The sequence below is a fragment of the Artemia franciscana genome, chromosome 9 (assembly GCF_032884065.1).
Source record: "Artemia franciscana chromosome 9, ASM3288406v1, whole genome shotgun sequence".
NCBI classification, from domain to species: Eukaryota; Metazoa; Arthropoda; class Branchiopoda; order Anostraca; family Artemiidae; genus Artemia; species Artemia franciscana.
This window is the reverse complement of record NC_088871.1, coordinates 21,146,457-21,168,541: the sequence shown is the minus strand read 5'-3', so window position 1 is coordinate 21,168,541 and position 22,085 is coordinate 21,146,457. Positions and strand designations below refer to the sequence as shown.

Genomic DNA, 22,085 nt, shown 5'->3' with positions numbered 1-22,085 from the left:
TTAAGATTAATATAGGATGGGATGGTTTAGAGATTACTTCATATCTTTTTATTGTGTTTAGTAAAAAATAAAAATAAAACTGAAGCCCAAGGCCGTATCCAGGAGGGTTACCAGGCTTGAGCCCCCTTTCCCACCCGAATTGTTTCCTTAACTCGTAAAAACATAACAAAATGCGGTCAATGTTGGTATTACCTGAACAATTGTTTTGGGTCATGAAACTATTGTTAATAGATGCATTTTGACTTTTTGAACATCTTTTCTCTCTTGCAAAACTACTGCAAACTCACCATTATGGAGTTATTATATATTTGCACATTAGGGGAGGGGGGGGTAAAGCATAGCATATATTAAATGCAGCAATGGTTAGTTTACGTATTTAATATATGATATGCTTTATCCCCATCCCCCTAATGTGCAAATATATAGCCCAAGTTTGTTTCTAAACTATTACAGATTCGCGATTTCAAATATCCGATCAACGAAAACGGAAATGATTGCAATTCTGTACGTATAAATACAAGAATATTTGGGCCGGAGCAACTCCATAACAGTGAGTTTGCGGTAGTTTTGCAAGAGAGAATAGATGTTCAAAAAGTCAAAATGCATCTATTAACAGTAGTTTCATGATTCAAAACAATTGTTCAGGTAATACCAACATTGACCCAAAATTCATAGGCTATAAGGAAATTTTTAATGTGTGTTTTAAATTTTGTCGTGAAATCCCCCCCCCCCCGCTTCTGAATTAACCCCCTGAACAAAAATCCTGTATACGCCCTTGCCGAAGCTCTTCAAAATGGTCATTCTGGTTGCTATAATCCACCAGCTTGAACAGCGAGGAAAGTCACATTTTTGCATATCCACCACTGAAGTGTCTTTTCTTCTTTTTTTCCAGGGGTGATCGTATCACCCCATTGGTTGTAGAATACCGCTAAAAGATTCATTTTTCGCTTGACCGGAAGTGGAAATATGTTTTTTTTTTAATTCATGAATTAGACCACGCCTTGTCAAAGTGACGTTTTCTATCATTTTATGCCGTAAAACGTCGATATTAACCCGAACAGGGCAGAAATACCACAAACTAGATTATTCGACAACCAAAAGGTTTTCCATTTAGAAACCCTTACATGGAGGCTTACTGTCCTCCAATTTTGAAAACCAAGGAAAATTTCATTTTAGTATGGGTAGTACGACTTGTGTGTCCTTTTCCCCCCAGCTAATGTAAGGTTTGAAATTTTTGCTGGCTATTTCAATTTACAGCTGTCCATTATCAAAGATTTATTAGAATAAGCTTCGCCTTGTTCTTGTTTAATTGTTGAAACAGCTTATTATTAGTTGCAAATCCATTGCCAGGTATTATGTACCTCATGTAGTGTATTTTTCTTTACAAGCGTGTCTGTTGATTTCACCTCCGAGGCCAATAAGTTCACAAGAGCAGACCCATTGCGGCTGTAACTATTACACAAATTACAAATCAGTCTTGCGCTAGTCGTCGAAGCGCTCACATGAGAAATTTATGACTTGTTGTCTTTCATTCTGTTAGTAGTGTTGTGTTCCCTCTAGTCATATCATGTTCTCATATGCATCCACATCCGGTACAAATACAAGTGGCCTGCCCCAATATGCGGGTGTACAGATGGATATGCTTGGAGTAACAAATCCCACTTATTTGGATTTAAACTCTGTGCCTCAACACTCACAAATGATTCCGCTCGGAATTGCTAGCCCTGTGTCTGGGGCTATGCGGTCATCAGGAATTGAAGGTGTGATAGGTCCACCATTGGGACTTCATCATTCAGGATTAACTGTTTCACCTGGGCATACAAAAAGATCTCGGTAATTAGTTTTATCATTATCAATTCTTAATACTAGTTTTAACTTACGAGAAATCTCTTTCCACGGAAAAGTTATTTGAATTGATTGGTGTATAGATTATTTATTTGAACTGTTCTAAGGAAGAGTACCGTATAACCACAAAGAATACAATGGTCCAGTTCAGGGATTCTCAACCAGGGATGCACGCAACCTTGGGACAGATGTGCCAATGGGGATTGGAAATTGTCACCTAGATTTTGAAAAAATAGCTTTTTTGGCTTATTCATTAGGTAAAATCAAAATAGTCCCCCCCCCTAGATAAAAAGGTCAATGTTCCTATTACCTGAACAATTGTTTAGGATCATGAAACTATCGTTAATAGATGCATTTTGACTTTTTGAACATCTTTTCTCTTTTGCGAAACTACCGCAAACTCACCATTATGGAGTTACTATATATTTGCATATTAGGGGAGGGGGGGTAAAGCATAGCATATATTAAATGCAGCAATGGTTAGTTTACGTATTTAATATATGCTATGCTTTACCCCCATCCCCCTAATGTGCAAATATATAGCCCAAGTTTGTTTCTAAACTATTACAGATTCGCGATTTCAAATATCCGATCAACGAAAACGGAAATGATTGCAATTCTGTACGTATAAATACAAGAATATTTGGGCCGGAGCAACTCCATAACGGTGGGTTTGCGGTAGTTTTGCAAGAGAGAAAAGATGTTCAAAAAGTCAAAATGCATCTATTAACAGTAGTTTCATGATTCAAAACAATTGTTCAGGTAATAGGAACATTGACCGATAAAAAATGTCTTTTTTTGCCTTCATCAAAAATATTTCCCTTTCCCCACATAAAAATTGAAAATTGGCGCCAAGTGTTGTGGGAGGGGGTAAAAATTGTTTCTAGAAGTTGTTTATAGAGGATTAATAGCTTTTATAAAGTTAATTAGTATGAAATATGTAAATCAATGCTCCATCAGAAATCTTATTGGCTATTCAGTAATCTAATGGGGTTGGAAGATGGTTTTATTGACTAAGCGAGGACCTGCAATGAGACTTATCTGGCCCTGGTGAGATAATATCTGAGTTAATAATGAGATAATATCTGGCCTGGTAAAATCCCCAAATGTTTAGCGATCTTTAATAGTAGTAAGAGTTGCTATAATACACTCGACGTTGCACTTGATAGACTTTTAAATTTGTACTTCCTTTTATCTTAAAATGTGCATGAAAACTATTAAAAACTAGGCTGCAAGGTCAAACCGGCTTTCGAATGCAACAAACAAAGCTTGTTAACTCTGCTAATAACAACCATGCCGTAATTACTACTAACGTCAATTCATTGCAAAGTTTAGTTTAGAGAGCAGGGGGGTTGAAGCGAAAGATAGTACGGTGTTAGCTGTTCCTTTTAAGGGTAAAATTCTAGACGATCTACTTTTTGCTGTCTCGGAAAGGGGTTAAGTTAGGAAAATGAAACTTATGGTAATGAATCCAGGGTCAAAAAACAACTTTGGGAAGATATTGCAAAGCTACTATGTTAACCCTCTTCTGATTTCTAAGTCTTAGAAATTTGAATTTTGACAGAAGAACATTATACCTTAATTTTCTTTTTCTCCGGTTGTAGTTCTGAAAATGGAATTCCTGTTATTTGAGTAAAATTTTAAGTCATGTCAATGGCCTTTTTTCCTAAATCTAGGAAATGAATTTGTAACTCTTTAAAACCTCAAGTTAGCATTGAGCAAATTTGTTAAGCTGAATATACTTTTCTTGTACTTTACTTAAGCAGAAGGTTTATTTTGCAAGGTCTCACTTTTGTAACACAAAGATTTTGAAAGGTCAGTGTCCGGTATCTACCTAGAGAACTAACTACTACTACTACTAATAACTCACTGCAGCACAAAGCCGCCTAAGGCCAACACGGCTACGCACGCTCCTCCTTCAACCTAATCTATTGAAGGCCTCTTTCTTTACACCCTCCGAGGAAGTTTCCGTTTCCTTTAAATCTTTATTTATGACATCCTCCCAACCCAAACGAGGACGACCTGCTTTCCGTATAGCCGCAGACGGTTGGCCAAAAAGGACAATCTTCGGCAATAAGTCATCCCTCATCCGCAGAACGTGGCTTAACCATCTTATTATAGCCCTAGAAAGCGGGACTGAACCAGATTTTTCGTACAACTTACTGTTTGAAATACGGTCAGCCAGCCGGGTACCCAGAACAATCCGTAGGCAATTTCTCTGGAAAATATTTAGTAAATTTTCGTCTGCTTTTCGGAGCGCCCATGCTTCAAAGCCATATTTGACCACTGTCATCACTGTACCTTCCAATATTCTAATCTTGGTTTGCAAACTTATCTTCCTATTCTTCCAAACTTTTTTTTAACTGTGAAAAAACACCCTGAGCCTTAGCTATTCTACTTTTAACGTCTTCACTGCTCCCACCGTCTTTACTAATAATACTACCAAGGTAAGTGAAGCTGCCAACCTGATCAATCTCTTCGTTACCCAATGTCACCTTTTCATCTTCACTCATTCCTAGCCTTAGTGACTTAGTCTTCTTAATATTAAATGAAAAAAAAACTAGTTTTTTTAACTGTAAGTAAGGAGAGCGACATTAAAACTTAAAACGAACAGAAACTACTCCGTATATGAAATGGGTTGTCCCCTCTTCAACGTCTCGCTCTTTACGCTAAAGTTTGACTCTTTGCCACAATTCTACTTCTTAAAACAATTAAAAGCTTTAGCGTAAAGAGCGAGGTGTTGAAGAGGGGACAACCCATATACGGAGTAATTTCTGTTCGTTTTAAGTTTTAATGTCGCTCCTTACTTACAGTAAAAAAAAACTAGTTTTTTTTCATTTAATTTCTGAACGTTTTTGAATTAATGCATGTTTGATTTTGGCTCTCCACCATAGGACTTGTCCAATCTTATTGAATTTTTTGTATTGAATCAGATTAACAGATTATTAAAATGAAATTTGCATATTAATTCCTTTTTTGGCTAAATGGCTTTCTCTTAGTTTTGATCAGACCTTTTTGAGAAATAAGGGATGGGGAAGGAGGCCTAGTTGCCCTCCAATTTTGTCTCAATTCTTTAAGAATGACCCCTGAATCAGAAAGGCCGTAGAGTAAATAGTTGAAATTACTAAAAATACTTTAGTATAAAAAGCGAGGTATTTATCTCCTCCTAAATACCTCGCTATTTATGCTAAAGTATATTTAGAGCCCCTCATATGCGTAATAATCTCTGTTCGTTTTAAGCTTCAATGCTACTCCTTACTTTCTCCTTAATTGAGAAAACTTTTTCATGTTTATTTTTTCATTGTTTTTTTTATAGTAGTTTTAGAAAATCCTGCGCCCTTTTCATTGAATTTCTCTTCCCCCATGACATATTTCTCCAAGGAAAGATTTACCCACATAGCCCCCTCCCCTCAGCCCAACCCCCAAAACCAAAAAAATCCCCCTGAAAACGTCTCTACACTTCCCAATAACGATTATTATATGAATCATTATTAAGTTGAATTATCGTTAAGGTTATCGTTATCGTTATATAGTTGAAGATCCAAGAAATACAGATATGGTGGGCAAGTCTGGATCGTTCAGGGTCGTTAAAATTGTATAGACAGATAAAGGGTAGTTGGGGGGAGGAGGTATTTTGGAAGGTTGGGTTAGGTAGAGAGGATTTGAAGGCTTATTTGGATTGGAGGGGAAATGGAGTTTTGATTGGGGAGAAAAGAAAGTATCAAGGGAGAAAAGGGGAGAAGGTAGAATCTATTGCTTGTCCTATGTGCGGATATCAGGATGAAAGTTTAATACATTTTTTGTGTGAATGTGTCGAATTGAATGATTGGAGGCGAGAGATGTATGGTAAAGAAAAATTGAATGAGGTATGGATCCTAGATAGTATGAAAGAGACAAATTTCATGAGTATTAAAAGGATAGCAAGATTTGTAAGGATTGCAGCGGCACATCGGGAGCGTTTTCTTTAAATAATATTAATTTAATGTAGTTAATTTGTTGTTTGTTTGTTGTTATGTAATTTTCCTATGGCCCACGGGCTTTTTCTGGAATAAATTATTATTATTATGTAAACACAGGTCGAAGTTTGTAACTTGCAGCCCCTCCCCCAGGGACTGTGGGGGAGTAAGTCATTCCCAAAGACATAGTTATTATGGTTTTCGACTATGCGGAACAAAATGGCTATCTCAAAATTTTGATCCGTTGACTTTGGAGAAAAAATGAGCGTGGGAGGGGGCCTAGATGCCCTCCAATTTTTTGGTAACTTAAAAAGGGCACTAGAACTTTTCATTTCCGTTAGAATGAGCCCTCTTGCGACATTCTAAGACCACTTGGTCGATACGATGACCCCTGAAAAAAACAAAAAACAAAAACAAACAAACAAATAAACACGCACCCGTGATTTGTCTTCTGGCAAAAAATACGAAATTCCACATTTTTGTAGATAGGAGCTTGAAATTTTTGCTATAGGGTTCTCTGATACGCCGAATGCGATGGTGTGATTTTCGTTAAGATTCTATGACTTTACGGGGTGTTTCCCCCTATTTTCCAAAATAAAACAAATTTTCTCAGGCTCGTAACTTTTGATGACAAAGACTAAAGTTGATGAAACTTATATATTTAAAATCAGCATGAAAATCCGATTCTTTTTATGTATATTTTAGCATCAAAATTCCGTTTCTTAGAGTTTCGTTTACTATTGAGCCGAGTCGCTCTTTACTACAGTTCGTTACCACGAACTGTTTGATTAATTTTGAAGCCTATTCTAGCACCCTGAACTCGCAAAACATCTAAAAATTCATTCATTTTGCTCATAATTTCATCTAATATGCTTAAATCATTAGCATAATCTAAGTCCAGGAGCATTTTTCCTCCCAATTTGATTCCTTGGTCTCCAATTGCCTTTCCGGTGCTCCTTAAGACGAAGCCCATCAAATGATCCATTTAAAGGGGGATAGAACACAGCCCTGCTTAACTCCTGATTTAATACAGAACCAGTTGCTAACCTTATTTCCTAGCTTAACCTTAGCAGTATTAGTCTCATACATAGCACAAATCCCTTTAATGTATTTGTCTGGTATACCATATAAGGATAAGACCTTTGCTAACGCTCTTCTATCAACAGAATCGAAAGCTTGCTCATAATAGATAAAACTGAGGACCAAAGGTGTTTGACAATGAAGGGACTTCTCAGTTATTAACCTAAGAATGAAAACTTGGTCGACACATCCTCTAACTTTTCTAAAACCGCACTGTTCTTCCCTTAAAACTTCGTCTACAGCATCTCTCAGTCTAAAAAATATCATATTACTAAGTAATTTCCTACCTACAGAGACCAGACTAATGCCTCAATAATTACGACACTCACTCTTGTCGCCTTTCTTATACAGTGGTTTAATTAAGGTTTTCCTAAAATCATTAGGTACTTCCCCTTTTTCAAAAATCACATCCCTAATCTTCAGTAGCTTATGTCTAACCTCAGAGACACCATATTTAAGAAACTGATTTATCACACTATCAGCACCTGGAGCCTTATTATTTTTTAATCCTTTTAGTACTGTCACTAATTCTTCCTCACAAAACAAATCTTCCTTCACATCCAAGGTATCACAAACTTTTTCATTTTCATCTATATCTTTTCCTGCAACTGTATCTCGGTTTAGCACATTCTCAAAATGTTCCGCCCAAGAAAATTGTTAATAAAACATTTTTTACTTCATAATAATTGCAGAAAAATCATAGTTAACACATCTTGCATGCAACGTCGCTATACTTCACCCCCCCCCCCTCTAATGTGCAAATACATAACCCAAATTATGTTTCCTATCTATTCTCTCAATGCGTCTAAATTGTTTTAACCCGTGTACCTATAAAATGGATCAACTGTGACGAAAGAAAAACTGGAAAAACAAGCTACGGGCGGCAGAATGCATGGTAAATGTATAATTTGAGCTATATATTTGCATATTAGGAGGGGTTGGGATAAAGTGTAGCGAGGCTGTATGCAAAATGTCTTAACTATGATTATTCTGCATATTATGAAGTAAGAATTGCTTTTTTAACATGTTTCCTTCTCCCCAGTTAGTTCGCTAGGCAAATACCGAGTGCCCTCTAGAGGCAGAAGGAGTGGGGATAGGTACTTGAAAACATCTTCCCGGGGCATACTTAGTCTATAGGTCGATCACTGAAAGTTTAATTTTCCTAACCTAACCACTTTCGAAGATAGAGCTGATCTAGAATTCTACCCTTTTAAGTTCAACATCGCTCTTTACCTTCATGGGGAAAAATGTAAATTTAGAAGCTTATTCTACAGAACGTGCTGATTTTTTTATTACAGAAACAGTGTTTTCTTGACTAACGTAGAGCTAAAAGAATAAAAACAGAAAAATATCACTGATTAATGATTTAGATTGGCGAAGTAGGGTCGTACAAGGAAGAGAATTAGTTCTACTAATTCAGCAGTAAGTTTATTGAGTAGAATTGGATGAGCGTCTACATCTGCAATTACCTTCCCCATTACATTGACAATTACAAAGATGCTCTTTCATCTAAAGTCGAAAGACTGTAACCTTAAAGTCTTCAAGTGCGGAAACCGTATGCAAAAGCTGAAACCATAAGTTTTGGTAATTAATGTAACTGCCTCGTGAATGCTATACCAGTAGATCGATCTGAGTCTCAGAAATGTAATAATCAACATTCTCTCTTAAATCTAATTCTTAAACATAGGAATCAGTCCAAAGAAAGTTCGAAAGACATTAGCTCGACTTTTTTCAAAAACTTGATGGATACTGAGAATGGACTTGTATTATTTAACGTGGGAAATTCAGTGGTGATGCAGATTCGCCTATTCTTAGATTTACTTTATGGAAACCTTTCCAAAAAAAGTTTTAAAGTATACAATTATATACCTAGCACGAGCAGAAATAGTGTCATGATAATCCAAAATTAAGACAAACAGAAATTACTACGAATGAAACGAACAGAACTAAAAAATGAATAGCCAAGTCAAATTCGAACGAACAGAAGTCCCCTCTCATGTACGGAATAATTTGAGTTCATTTTAAGTTTTAATGTTACTCCTCACTTTCAGTTTAAAAGTTATTTTTTTGTTTGTTTTCTAACCGTTTCTCCAACAATGGCAGGAATCCCCCCTCCCATGTAAAGTTCTCCTTTGAAACTTTCTCCCGGCAAAAATACTCTCCAAAGAGCAAATTGCGTAACTTACAGCCCTTTCCTCAAGAACTGTGTGGGCGTCATGTCATCCCCAAAGGCGTAGTTATTTGACCTTTCAAGTATGCTATATCAAATGGTATCTCATAATTTTGATCGGATGTCATCGGGGAAAAAGTAGCGCGGGAAGAAGGCTAATTGGCCTCCATCCTTTTTTACTACTTCAAAAGGGCACTAGAGCTTTTGGTTTTTGATCAAATGAGCCCTCTCCCGATCTTCTAGGATCCCTGGTTTTATGTCACCCCTGGGAAAACAAAAAGCAAGCAAAACCAAAAAATAAAGTAATATATACTCAGGATCTTTGTTCTGACAAAAAAACCCGCAAAATTGCACATTTTTCTTTTTGGGGAAACGTCTGCTGTGGGATTCTCTGATGTACTGAATCTGATGGTGTGATTTTCATCAAGATTGCTTGAATCTTTTGGGTGTGTTCCCCCCTTTTTTGAAAATCAGCAAAATTTACTACGGCTCATAGCTATTCATGGGTAACATTAAACTTAATCTATATATATATATATATATATATATATATATATATATATATATATATATATATATACATATATATATATATACATATATATATATATATATATATACATACATATATATATATATATATACATACATATATATATATATATATATATATATATATATATATATATATATATATATATATATAAACTAGCTGTTAGGGTGGCGCTTCGCGCCACCCAAACACCTAGCTGGTGGGGGCGCTTCGCGCCCCCCAAGCCCCCCTGCGTGCGTAAGTCGTTACGCTCCATATTAGTTACGCGCCATTGTAGTTGTGTCCCTGTGTCCCACCTGTGAATATAGATATATATATATATATATATATATTTTTAACTACGTAAAACTTGCGAATATACAACATTCTTGGCTGTCCCATTGTTTGTGCATGTAAATAGATTGTCAGGTTTACCGACTCTTGAACATGCAACATATAAAACTGTATTCAGATCTATACCTCATTATTCTAATGATTGCCCTTGAGCTATGTTGATGGTGATTACTAATCGAACATTCCCTGTGTCCCCGTCACCATTTATATATCCCCCTGTGCCCCCCGGCGTCCCCGTTGTAGTTGTGTCCCTGTGTCCCGGTCGTCATTTATATTCCCTGTGTCCCGGTCGTCATTTGTGTCCCGGTGTCCCAGTCTGTAATTTCTCTTTTGAGTGTCGCGGTCGTCATTTATATTTCCGGTGTCCCGATCGTCATTTTTGTCCCGGTCTTCATTTGTGTTCCGGTGTCCCGGTCTGTAATTTCTCTTTGAGTGTCCCGGTCGTCATTTATATTCCCTGTGTCCCGGTGCTTTGTTGATGGTGATTGCTAATCGAACATTCCTTGTGTCCCGGTCGCTTTCTCTTTGAGTGTCCCGGTCGTCATTTATATTCCCTATGTCCCGGTGTCCAGGTCGTCATCTGTGTCTCGATGTCCCGGTCTGTAATTTCGTTAGTCGACAAACATGACGTCAGTCGACACATAAACATGACGTCACTCGACAGAAACATAGACAACTTATTTTTATATATATTTCCCTATGTCCCGCTGTCCTGGTCGTCATTTGTGTCCCGATATCCCGGTCTGTAATTTCGTCAGTCGACAAACATGACGTCAGTCGACACACAAACATGACGTCACTCGACAGACACACAGACAACTTATTTAAATATATATATATATAGATCCCCTATGTCCCGGTGTCCCGGTCGTCATTTGTGTCCCGATGTCCCGGTCTATAATTTCGTCAGTCGACAAACATGACGTCAGTCGACACACAAACATGACATCACTCGACAGACACACATACAACTTATTTTTATATATATAGATAGATAGATAAGTTGTCTGTCTGTCTGTCGAGTGACGTCATGTTTGTGTGTCGACTGACGTCATTATAAGGATTGAGTTGTATGTCGTCATGAAGTTGTTTGTCGACTGACGTCATGTTTGTCAACTGATGAAATTACAGACCGGGACACAAATGACGACCGGGACACAGGGAATATAAATGACGACCGGGACACAGGGACACAACTACAACGGGGACGCCGGGGGCACAGGGGGATATATAAATGACGACGGGGACATAGGGAACGTTCGATTAGCAATCACAATCAACAAAGCTCAAGGGCAATCATTAGAATAATGAGGTATAGATCTGAATACGGATTGTTTTTCCCATGGACAATTATATGTTGCATGTTCAAGAGTCGGTAAACCTGACAATCTGGTATTTATATGCACAGACAATGGGACAGCGAAGAATGTTGTATATTCGCAAGTTTTACGTAGTTAAAAACATATATATATATATATATATATATATATATATATATATATATATATATATATATATATATATATATATATATATATATATATATATATATATATATATATATATATATATATATATATATATATATATATATATATATATATATATATATATATATATATATATATATATATATATATATATATATATATATATATATATATATATATATATATATATATTCACAGGTGGGACACAGGGACACAACTACAGTGGCGCGTAACTAATATGGCGCGTAACGACTTACGCGCATGGGGGGCTTGGGGGGGGCGAAGCGCCCCCACCAACTAGGTGTCGGGGTGGCGCGAAGCGCCACCCCAACAGCTAGTAAACTATATATATTTGGGATCAGCGTAGAAAAAACAATTCTTTTGATGTATCTAGTGTTATAAATGTTATATTTTTTAGACTTCTGGTTACTATTGAGCTGAGTCGCTCCGAACTACCAGTTCGCTACCACAAACTGTTTGATATAGTGAGGTTAGTCAAGGCCCAGTATGTTTTTCTTTTTGAAAAAAAAAACTATCGAGGAATAAGAAGCCAAATCTCCGAAACACGATTAGAATGCTAGAAATTACGGTTACGATAGTCCTCAGATAGGGCTCTGGCTCTGAAACGTGGAAAGGTTGAGGAAGATATGCCAGATGTTTTCGATAGGCATTGTTAAAAGATAGCTTTAGATACCAGTTGGAACAGTTGGTATTTTGGGATACTTTGAAATTTACCTAAACTTTAGATTTAGGATTACGGATCTTTATTTGCTCGGATTTGTCGAATTTGAAGTTGAAGAAATTCGCTGATGAATTTTAGGCCTACTCCATCGTTTTTTATCCATCATCGGGTTTTGATTTTTGTCAGTTACCAATGCCTCTTCACGGTGAAACTGGCTAAACCTTTTGAGTGCATGTAATGGACCGAGTTAGAATTCATTCATACAAAAGTAGAGGTGTTGCAGCAGTTACTTCAATGTGCTTAGTATATCTGATCTTCTTTCAAATCTATTGTGAACTGACTCCATTTGCTTGATTCAAATTAATCTCTGGGCTTTATTTTGAACACAGAGACAATGGCGGAATAATGAGTTTTTATTCTTGCTCACTGCCCGTGTCAAGAGTTCCGGCACTTCCCAAGACGCTCTTCCCGAGTCAACCAAAGCCCTGTGTAATGGGTACGATAATGACAACTCCCACTCTTGTACATCGCTTTTGTATGCTCAAAAGAGATACCATCTCCAGGCCATTTTGCTCTTCCCTGGCTTATTTTAACGCGGAATTTTTCAAGTGGATTATCATATACTCATCCGTACAAATGTATTTTTCTTTTTGTTTTATCACTCCCCATGCGCGGATTCAGGCTCACATACAATTCCCTAGGACTCTATGGAGAGTGTGTCTATAATGCTAGAAGCCATCTCTCGGGCTACTGGTAATGACATCGACTCGAATCTGTTAGCTCTTCTGATGGAGATAATTTCAAGACCACACTGCTTTTCCACGACGATAAATAATATTTTTAATAGGGATAAAATCCTTTTAATAGAGAGTGATAAATTTCACAAAAAATACTAGATATTTCGGTCACATATGCAGTGACCGTCATCAGTAGTAAAGCTACTACTAGTAGTAATGCAGTATCAGCCTAAAACATAATTAAACAAAAAAAAACAAGTTTTTTTTTAAATGAAAGTAAGGAGCGACATTAAAACTTAAAACGAACAGAAATTACTCCGTATATGAAAGGGGCTTTTCCTCCTCAACGCCCCGCTCTTTATGCTAAAGTTTGACTCTTTCTCTTAACTCTACATTTTAAAACAGTAAAACACTTTTCATATTTATTTTTTTATGTTTTCTTAAATAATGCTAGAAAATCCTGTGCCCCCTCCATCGAAAGTCTCTTCCCCCATGAGTAGTTCCTCCATGGAAAGATCCTCCCACGTACCCCCCCCCCCCACACACCTCAACTCTTCCCCCCCCCCAACAAAAAAAAATCCCCCTAAAAATGTCTGTACATATCCCAGTAACCATTACTATATGTAAACACAGGTCACAGTTTGTAACTTGCAGCCCCTCCCACGGTGACTGCGGGGGAGTAAGTCGTCCCCAAAGACATAGTTATTAGGTTTTTCGACTATGATGAATAAAATGGCTATCTCAGAATTTTGATCCGGTGACTTTTGGGGGAAAATGAGCGTGGGAGGGGGCCTAGGTGCCCTCCAATTTTTTGGTCACTTAAAAAGGGCACTAGGACTTTTAATTTCCGTTAGGATAAGCCCTTCCGCGACATTCTAGGACCACTGAGTCGATACGATCACCCCTGGGAAAAACAAATAAACACGCATCCGTGATTTGTCTTCTGGCAAAAAATGTGATATTTCATATTTTTGTAGATAGGGGCTTGAAACTTCTACAGTAAGGTTCTCTGATACGCTGAATCTGATGGTGTGATTTTCGTTAAGATCGTATGATTTTTAGGGGGTGTTTCCCCCTATTTTCATAAATGAGGCAAATTTTCGCACGCTCGTAACTTTTGATGGGTAAGACTAATCTTGATGAAACTTATATATTTAAAATCAGCATTAAAATGCGATTCTTTTGATGTAACTATTGGTCCATTTTATCCATTTTTTTGAGTTTCGGTTACTATTGAGCCGGGTCGCTCCTTACTAGTTCGTTACCACGAACTGTTGGATACAGTATATTATTATACAGTCATCAGTAGTAATACCGTATCACTACCGATGACAGTCACTCCATATGTGACCGAAATTTCTAGTATTTTTTTTTGAAATTTATCACTGTCTATTAAAAGGATTTTATCCCTATTTAAACTTTTATTTATCCTCTTCTGATGGCTAATTTCTTTGATTATTTTCTTATCAAACAGTTCGTGGTAACGAACTGTAGCAAGGAGCGACCCGGCTCAATGGTAAACAAAACTCTAAAAACGGAGTTCTGATACTAATAAGATACATCAAAGAATCGAATTTTTATGCTGATTTTAAATAGATAAGTTTCATCAAATTTAGTCTTACCCATCCAAAGTTAGGAGCCAGCGAAAATTTGCCTTATTTTATAAAATAGGAGTAAACACCCTCTAACAGTCATAGAATCTTAACGAAAATCACACCATCGCATTCACCGTATCAGAGAACCTCACTGTAGAAGTTTCAAGCCCCTGTCTACAAAAATGTGGAACTTCATATTTTTTGCCAGAAGACCGATCCTTGGTGCGTGTTTATTTGTTTGTTTGTTGTTTTTTTTGCCAGGGTGATCGCATCAATCCAGTGGTCCTAGAATTTCGGCTCATTCTAATAGAAGTTAGAATTTCTAGTTCCCTTTTCAAGTGACCAAAATAATTGGAGAGCACCTAGGCCCCTCCCACGTTCATTTTTTCCCAAATTCAACGGATCAAAATTTTGAGATAGCCATTTTGTTCAGCATAGTCGAAAAACACGATAACTATGTATTTGGGGATGACTTAATCCCCGGCAGTCCCCGGGGGAGGGGCTGCAAGTTACAAACTTCTATCAGTGTTTACATACAGTAATGGTTATTGGGAAGTGTATAGACGTTTTCAAGGGGATTTTTTGGTTTGGGGGTTGAGTGGAGGGGGATGCGTGAAGGATCTCTCCTTGGAGGAATTTGTCATGGGGGAAGAGAAATTCCATGAAGGGAGCACAGGATTTTCTAGCATTATTAAAAAAAATCAATGACAAAATAAATATGAAAAAGTTTTTCCAACTGAAAGTAAGGAGCAGCATTAAAAATTAAAACGAACACAATTTTTACACATATGAGGGGTTCATCTCCTAAATACCTCGCGCTTTACGCTAAAGTATTTTTAGTAATTCAACTATCTATTCTACGGCCTTTGTGATTCAGGGGTCATTCTTAAAGAATTGGGACAAAATTTAAGCTTTAGTTTAAAGAGCTAGACATTAACGAGGGGGAAAACCCCCTCATATACATAATAAAAATATACGAATATAGAAGTTCATTACTAAGTTAATTCGTAAGTTACGTATATTTTTTTACTAATAAAAATGTTCGTAAAAAAATAAGAGTTCTAGTTGCCTTTTAAAGTCACCGTAAAATTGGAGAGCAAATAGACCCCCTCCCCCACCCTTTTCGTCTCAAAATCGTCTGATCAAAACTAAGAGAAAGCTATTTAACCCCCCAAAAAATAGTATGCAAACTTCGTTCTAATTATTCATGTGCAGAGAGCCAAAATCAAACCTGCATTAAATTCAAAATGTTCAGAAATTAAATAAAAAAACAAGTTTTTTTTTTAACTGAAAGTAAGGAGCGACATTAAAACTTAAAACGAACCGAAATTACTCCGTGTATGAGAGGGGCTGTTCCCTCCTTAACACCTGTTTTTTGCGCTAAAGTTTTTTACTGTTTCAAAAAGTAGAATTGGGAGAAAGAGTCAAACGTAAAGTAAGCGTAAAGAGCGAGGCGTTGAGTCGGGAACAACCCCTTTCATACATGGAGTAATTTCTGTTCCTTTTAAGTTTTAATGTCACTCCTTACTTGCAGTTAAAAAAAAACTTGTTTTTTTATTTAATTTCATTTTGAAAAGCCATTAAAAATTTGGACAAGCAATATCTTACGTCTCTATACTTATTACTGTCAAAGGCGAAATTAGCCATTGTTTTCAGGGTTCGCTGTTGAGCGATTAATTCACTTTTTGTGGTAGTACTTCATATTCGCCGTCAAATTTTGATATGTTGTCGGCTGTCTTTTCATAAAACGTTATTGAGAAGTTCGACTTTTTTGTTGCTCGTTTGCTGGAGGGATTGTCTATTCCATCTATTCGGTCTGAAAACAGGCTGCTTATATTCTAATTAGTGACGATCTGAATGAACGTTGCTAAAAATAGTTGTGAGATATGTTTTACATGTTTTTACCCTTTTCGGGGAAGGTATGTTTCGGACAAAGTTACTAGACTTAAGCCAAATTTTTACAAGCATTTAAAGTGTATGAAAAATTGTTCTAGTTTCCATAGAACGAATGGCCAGTGAGATGTCTTTCAATTGATTATAATTCTTGATTGAAGTATAATTAAACATTATATGCTCCACTTTTTTTGTTGAATCCAAATAGTTAATATTTTATACGGATTGACATTTTATGTTTGGTCTTTTACCTCCTAATGTTTATTTTTCAAAACTGGGGCCCCTAAACATGGAATAAAACAGAGAATTAGCACACATTCTTGATCGAAAATTTATAGGACATCTTACAAGTTTTCTTTTCTAAATCTTCTGTTCTTTTTTACACATCGTAGTGTAAGAGGATGCACCCTAAGTGGCAGATTAAGGAGGCAATTGCCCCCCCTCCTCTGGGAAGACTCAAATATACACAAAGGTGTAAACTTTAGTAATTTTTAAAAATATATGGCAACTCTGAAGTAGAAATCTTTACTCCATAGTACAGAAAACTGCCCAATACGCACGCGTACGCAGAGGGAGTGGACCTAGGTCCCCCGCGAAGTCCTAAATTTTTCCAAATTCCTTGGTATTTCTGATTCAAATCATCAAATACGTTGCATTATTTTTATGTTGCGATATAGTGTTATACGATAAATAACACGAATCCATAACATCAGCAAACTTCTGTTAGCTGCCTAGGGCCATGGCTGGCCGTATTGATTAGGGGGGGGGGCTGAGATCTAATTATAATGGTAGTGATTATTGTACTTGGAGAGAAGATTAATTGGGTAATAAAATGACATATTTCCTTTTCTATTTGATTTCTATCCTTTAAGTAAAATTACCCAGGGATCACCTACTTTATTATCTCCCTCTACTATGTACTCATCTGCTAATATTTCAAGTATCTTCCCACACAAACATAAATAACTCCTATGCAGCAATTCGGCCTATTCAGTCGAATACGTCCTTCTAGATATGTCATCATCTGATTTCATATGCCTATTCCTGCTTATTCAGAGTATTCTCAGCTATAAATGAATAAACTTGTATAGCCAAAATTAACATCTTTATAAAAAACCCACGCTTATATTCGATCCGAAAGCAAGGCATCATTGAACAATATAAAAAACTGACATAGAAAAAGTAAGAATACTTGTGTTTCTTAAAAAATCCAATAGTTCATGAATTGTGGTCTTATTTCTAAACTTTTGGTTCCTTCACCATAATGGCCAAGAGTACTGTGACTGGTGCATTCCATTTTTCCAATGACTGAGACTGATAGATCACGTTGACTGCTCTGGGATAACATGCCCCAAGTAGCGCCATCTTCGTTGGCGTATGACACATGTTACTTGGAGCGACGCGAGAAAGAATGAACCTCCTTGTTTATAAAATAACTTGGCGTCTTCAGTTTTCAGTTAGTGTTCGATATCCAAAAAAAATTAAACACAATAAAAACAATTGTTGAAGTCCCGAGACTGGGGGAGAAGTTGAGTATCCGAATGCCTCCAACGTATGTTCTTATTCTCACGGAGAAGTGTTTTAACCCCCCCACCTCTCCCTCCTGCAATTTTTGTCAAAACAAATGAAAACTAAGAAAATATTTTGAAATTGTAAAAAATAATAAAAATCGTTATTATGGACGACCCGCCCCACATTCCACATACTTTACCCTCCACAAATTGGGCAATATATTGAAGTGTTTGGGTTTATTTAATGGATAATTGTTGTTTAGGTTATAATTTTCTTAAACGATCCTTAAACCATGAGCATGGAGATAGACCAAAACAAATCATGAAAACTGACAGTGGAAAAAGAAAATCTATAAGCTCTACTCTGCAAGACCGAATGATTTTTTATGTATCTACTGCCGCTTCTTCATTTTGCTGAATGGGCTCGATTTTGGGGCACTTTGGTCCACAACACGCTGTGCTAGTGGAATCGTAGGAAAAACAGAGATTCTTTTCGTTAAATTCAAGTCCTGACCTCAAATGCCTTGTGTGTTCAAAGCTTACAAAGTCGACTTTTTGTAAGGCAAGAATCGGTCTTTTGGCTGGGAGCCGGTGTTTATCCCTTGGAAAATACCCCCCACCCACGTGGAAAACACCCGCTGTGGAAAATTCTTCCTGAATGCCCCACCCCCATATTCTATTTGGATATTTCTAGATTTTTATTAGGAGAAAAATTGAAAATTCTACTCACCTGTTTAAGTCAGAGGCAATCCTATAGCATTGCCTATAGAAAAGAGCCAAAAAGTTCAATGTATTAATATTCGTTTGTTTATTTTTTCCCTGAGGCACTTCGGTAGTCGTAGTAATTTCTGAGGGGGCTTATTCAATTGCAAATTAAAAGTTCTAGTGCCCTTTTTGAAAGTCAAAAGTAACTGGAGGGCAACAAGCCACCCGCCACACTGTTTTCTTCTCAAACACATCTGATCAAAATTTTGAGATAGACATTTTGTTCACAATAGTCGAAAGATCAAATAACCATGCCTCTGGGTTTGACGACTCCTCTTGCAGCCCCCGGGGTAACGACGGTAACTATTTTTTCTGGCGCCCTCTTATCCTTTTTTTCTTTTTTAGATCCTTTTTAGAATAAATTTGGTCAATTATCGGCGCCCTTGTCACATTGGATCTCCCCCAAAATTTCTTGTAGATCCACCCCTGGCTATGCTAGTTGCCCATTGTTAAGATGTAAGGTTTTTATGAGAAGGGTGGTCGAATAAACTTTGGAGGGGGCTAATTCAATTGGAAATCGAAAGTTTCAGTGCCCTTTTTTAAGATTTAGCGTGCTCTTCAACCAGTGCTGCCGAATGAGTTGTTACCGACTACAGTGTCTTGAAAAATCTTATTCTAGTTCAATTAGTTGTTTTTCAGCAGCCGTTTTTAAAGAATTTAGAGAAAAAGTTCACCTTTAGAATTAAGAGTAAGGTTTTGAGGAGGGGGTATCCCCCTCATATACAGAATAATTTATGTTTGTTTTAAGTTTTAATGTTACTCATTACTTTTAGTTGAAAAAAGTTGTTTTTTAATTTAATTTCTGATCGTTTTTCAAATTATGCCCAGACTTAACCAGGATATTATGTGGGCTGCCAACCCAGTAAATACACGATTTATTGCTGTTAAAATATATGTACTAATAATTGTAAATTTGTTAGCAGCTTCCCGTTTTTTCAGTTCGCTGCTTGATAATTCAAATATTGGATTGCAAGTAATATTTTGGATTAGATTTGAGAGTCAAAATTTTCGATGAACAGTCTTTATGTTAAATAAAATTCGGATGAACAAAGACCGGTATTATTGTTTATGTGGATGGAAGTTCTGCATAACTTGATCTTTTTCTTCACAACCTCCGTAGTGTTCTCTGGTGTTTAAATACGTTGAATACGTATGTTTAAATACATTTAAACATTTTGCACAGGAAAAAGGGAAATTACCATTTAAAATTGGTGAAAACAAAGCTCTTGGTATACTTGTTACCCGCCGATCCGATAATAAAGGTGTGGATGAAGATTATTCCTGGGAATCAACATAGACTATAAATCAATTTTTACTTCTCCCTCCTTCTCCAAAACTTATTCTTTATTTATATGAATGTTCAATGAGAGTTAAAACATTTGGGTGCACTCTTTGAGCCACCTGCCCCTCTTCACTTCTTCATGTAGCTGACATTTTCAAGAATAGATAACTTCGAAGACCACACTGCCTTTCCATGACGAAAATGTAACAGTTCAAAATAGGGATATAACCTTTTAATCGACAGTGAAACAAACATAAAATTTTAACTGAATATTTTGGACACATATAGTGTCCTGCTATTTTACTGCTGATGATGGACCCTGTATATGTAACCGAAATATTCATTAAAAATTTTTATATTTGTTTCACTGTCGATTAAAAGGTTTCATGTTTATTTTGAACTGTTATACTTTCATTTTCAAGAAATATGCGGCAAATCAGTTTGTTGAAGTGAAGCTCTAAAATAAATAAAAGAAGCGTTTTGTGGAATAAAAAGTGAATCATCTTCCCGCAGCACCCTTATCCAGGCTTGGTCCAATTGAAGGGAGATGAAAGATAAGCCTCTATCCCCCTAGACTCTTTCTTATATTTATCAAAAGGCTCATAGAGAATAAGACTATTTAGGCATTCAAATGTGCTCTTTTAGACATCATCCTCCCCCGGCCTACACAATGACCCATCGCACTTCCTTTGTAGTAGCCTACCTGATACGCAATTATGCATCACCAAACATAATTTGATGAAAAATCATTTGAATCAACTGAGTTAAATTTATCATTGAAAATATTAACATTTAAACAATTTGTAAGCTTTTCGCGAGAGAGGGGGGGGGGTTCTAGTTGACATTTTCTGTGGGAGTGAACGTCTAATCCCCTTTTGGCTAGTAGTACTTGAAAAAGTATAAAAAAATGTGCTACTACGAACTAAATTATTGAGGTAAAGAGGGTCTTACATGGGATTAAATAAAAAAACAAGTTTTTTTAAATGAAAGTAAGGAGCGACATTAAAACTTAAAACGAACAGAAATTACTCCGTATTTCAGTAGTTGCTCTGAATTACTCCGTATTTCATATACGGAGTAATTTCTGTTCGTTTTAAGTTTTAATGTCGCTCCTTGTTTTATTTTTATTTGTTTTTTTTTTTAAAACTTGTTTTTTTTATTTAATTTCTGAACGTTTTTGAATCATTGCATGTTTTGATTTTGGTTCTCCGCAGAGGAATAATTAAAACGAAATTTGTATATTTATTTTTTTTTTGGCTAAATGGCTTTCTCATAATTTTGATCGAATGATTTTGAGAAAAAAGAGCGGGAGAGGAAGCCTATTTGCCCTCCGATTTTCGGTTAATTAAAAAGGCAACTAGAACTTTTAATTTTCTACGAATCTTTTTATAAGTAAAAGATATACGTAACTTATAAATTAGCTTACGTAAAGAACTTTTGTATTCTCATGTTTTTATTACATATATAAGGGGGTTTGCCCCCTCGTCAGTACCTCGCTCTTTACACTAAAGCTTAAATTGTGTCCCAATTCATTGAGAATGACCCCTGAATCACAAAAGCCGCAGAATAAATAGTTGAAATTACTAAAAATACTTTAGCGTAAAGAGCGAGGTATTAGGAGGAGGTGAGCCCCTCATATGGGTAAAAATTTCTGTTTGTTTTAAGTTTTAATGCTGCTGCTTACTTCCAGCTGAAAAAACTTTCATATTTATTTTTTCATTGTTTTTTTTAAGTATTGCTAGTAAATCCTGCGTTCCCTTCATGGAAATTTTCTTTCCCCATGCCAAATTCCTCGATGAAAAAGTTCCCCCAGCATATCCCCCTCTTCTCAACCCCTGCCTCCAACCAAAAAATCCTCCTGAAAACGCCTGTACACTTCCCAATAACCATTACTATATGTAAGCACTGGTCAAAGTTTTGAACTTGTAACCCTCCCACGGGGACTGTGGGGGAGTAAGTCGTCCCCAAAGACATAGTTATACAGTTTTTCAAATACGCTAAATAAAATGGCTATCTCAGAATTTTGATCCGTTGACTTTGGGAGAATAATTAGCGTGGGAGGGGGCCTAGGTGCCCTCCAATTTTTTGGTCACTTAAAAAGGGCACTAGAACTTTTCATTTCCGTTTGAATGAGCCCTCTTGCATTATTCTAGGATAACTGGGCCTATACGATCACCCCTGGGGAAAAACAAA

General features: G+C 36.6%; 1 protein-coding gene across 1 annotated transcript in view; it reads left to right on the top strand.

The window, feature by feature from the left end:
* Window positions 1-1,465: 1,465 nt before the first annotated feature.
* The window catches only part of LOC136031127 (aryl hydrocarbon receptor nuclear translocator homolog), a gene marked incomplete at its 3' end in the record, with an annotated part of 112,238 nt that continues 91,618 nt past the window's right edge, over window positions 1,466-22,085 (top strand). Inside the window, 1 exon segment of the mRNA XM_065710444.1 lies at window positions 1,466-1,833. Within this exon segment, the coding sequence (XP_065566516.1) occupies window positions 1,568-1,833 (266 nt within the window).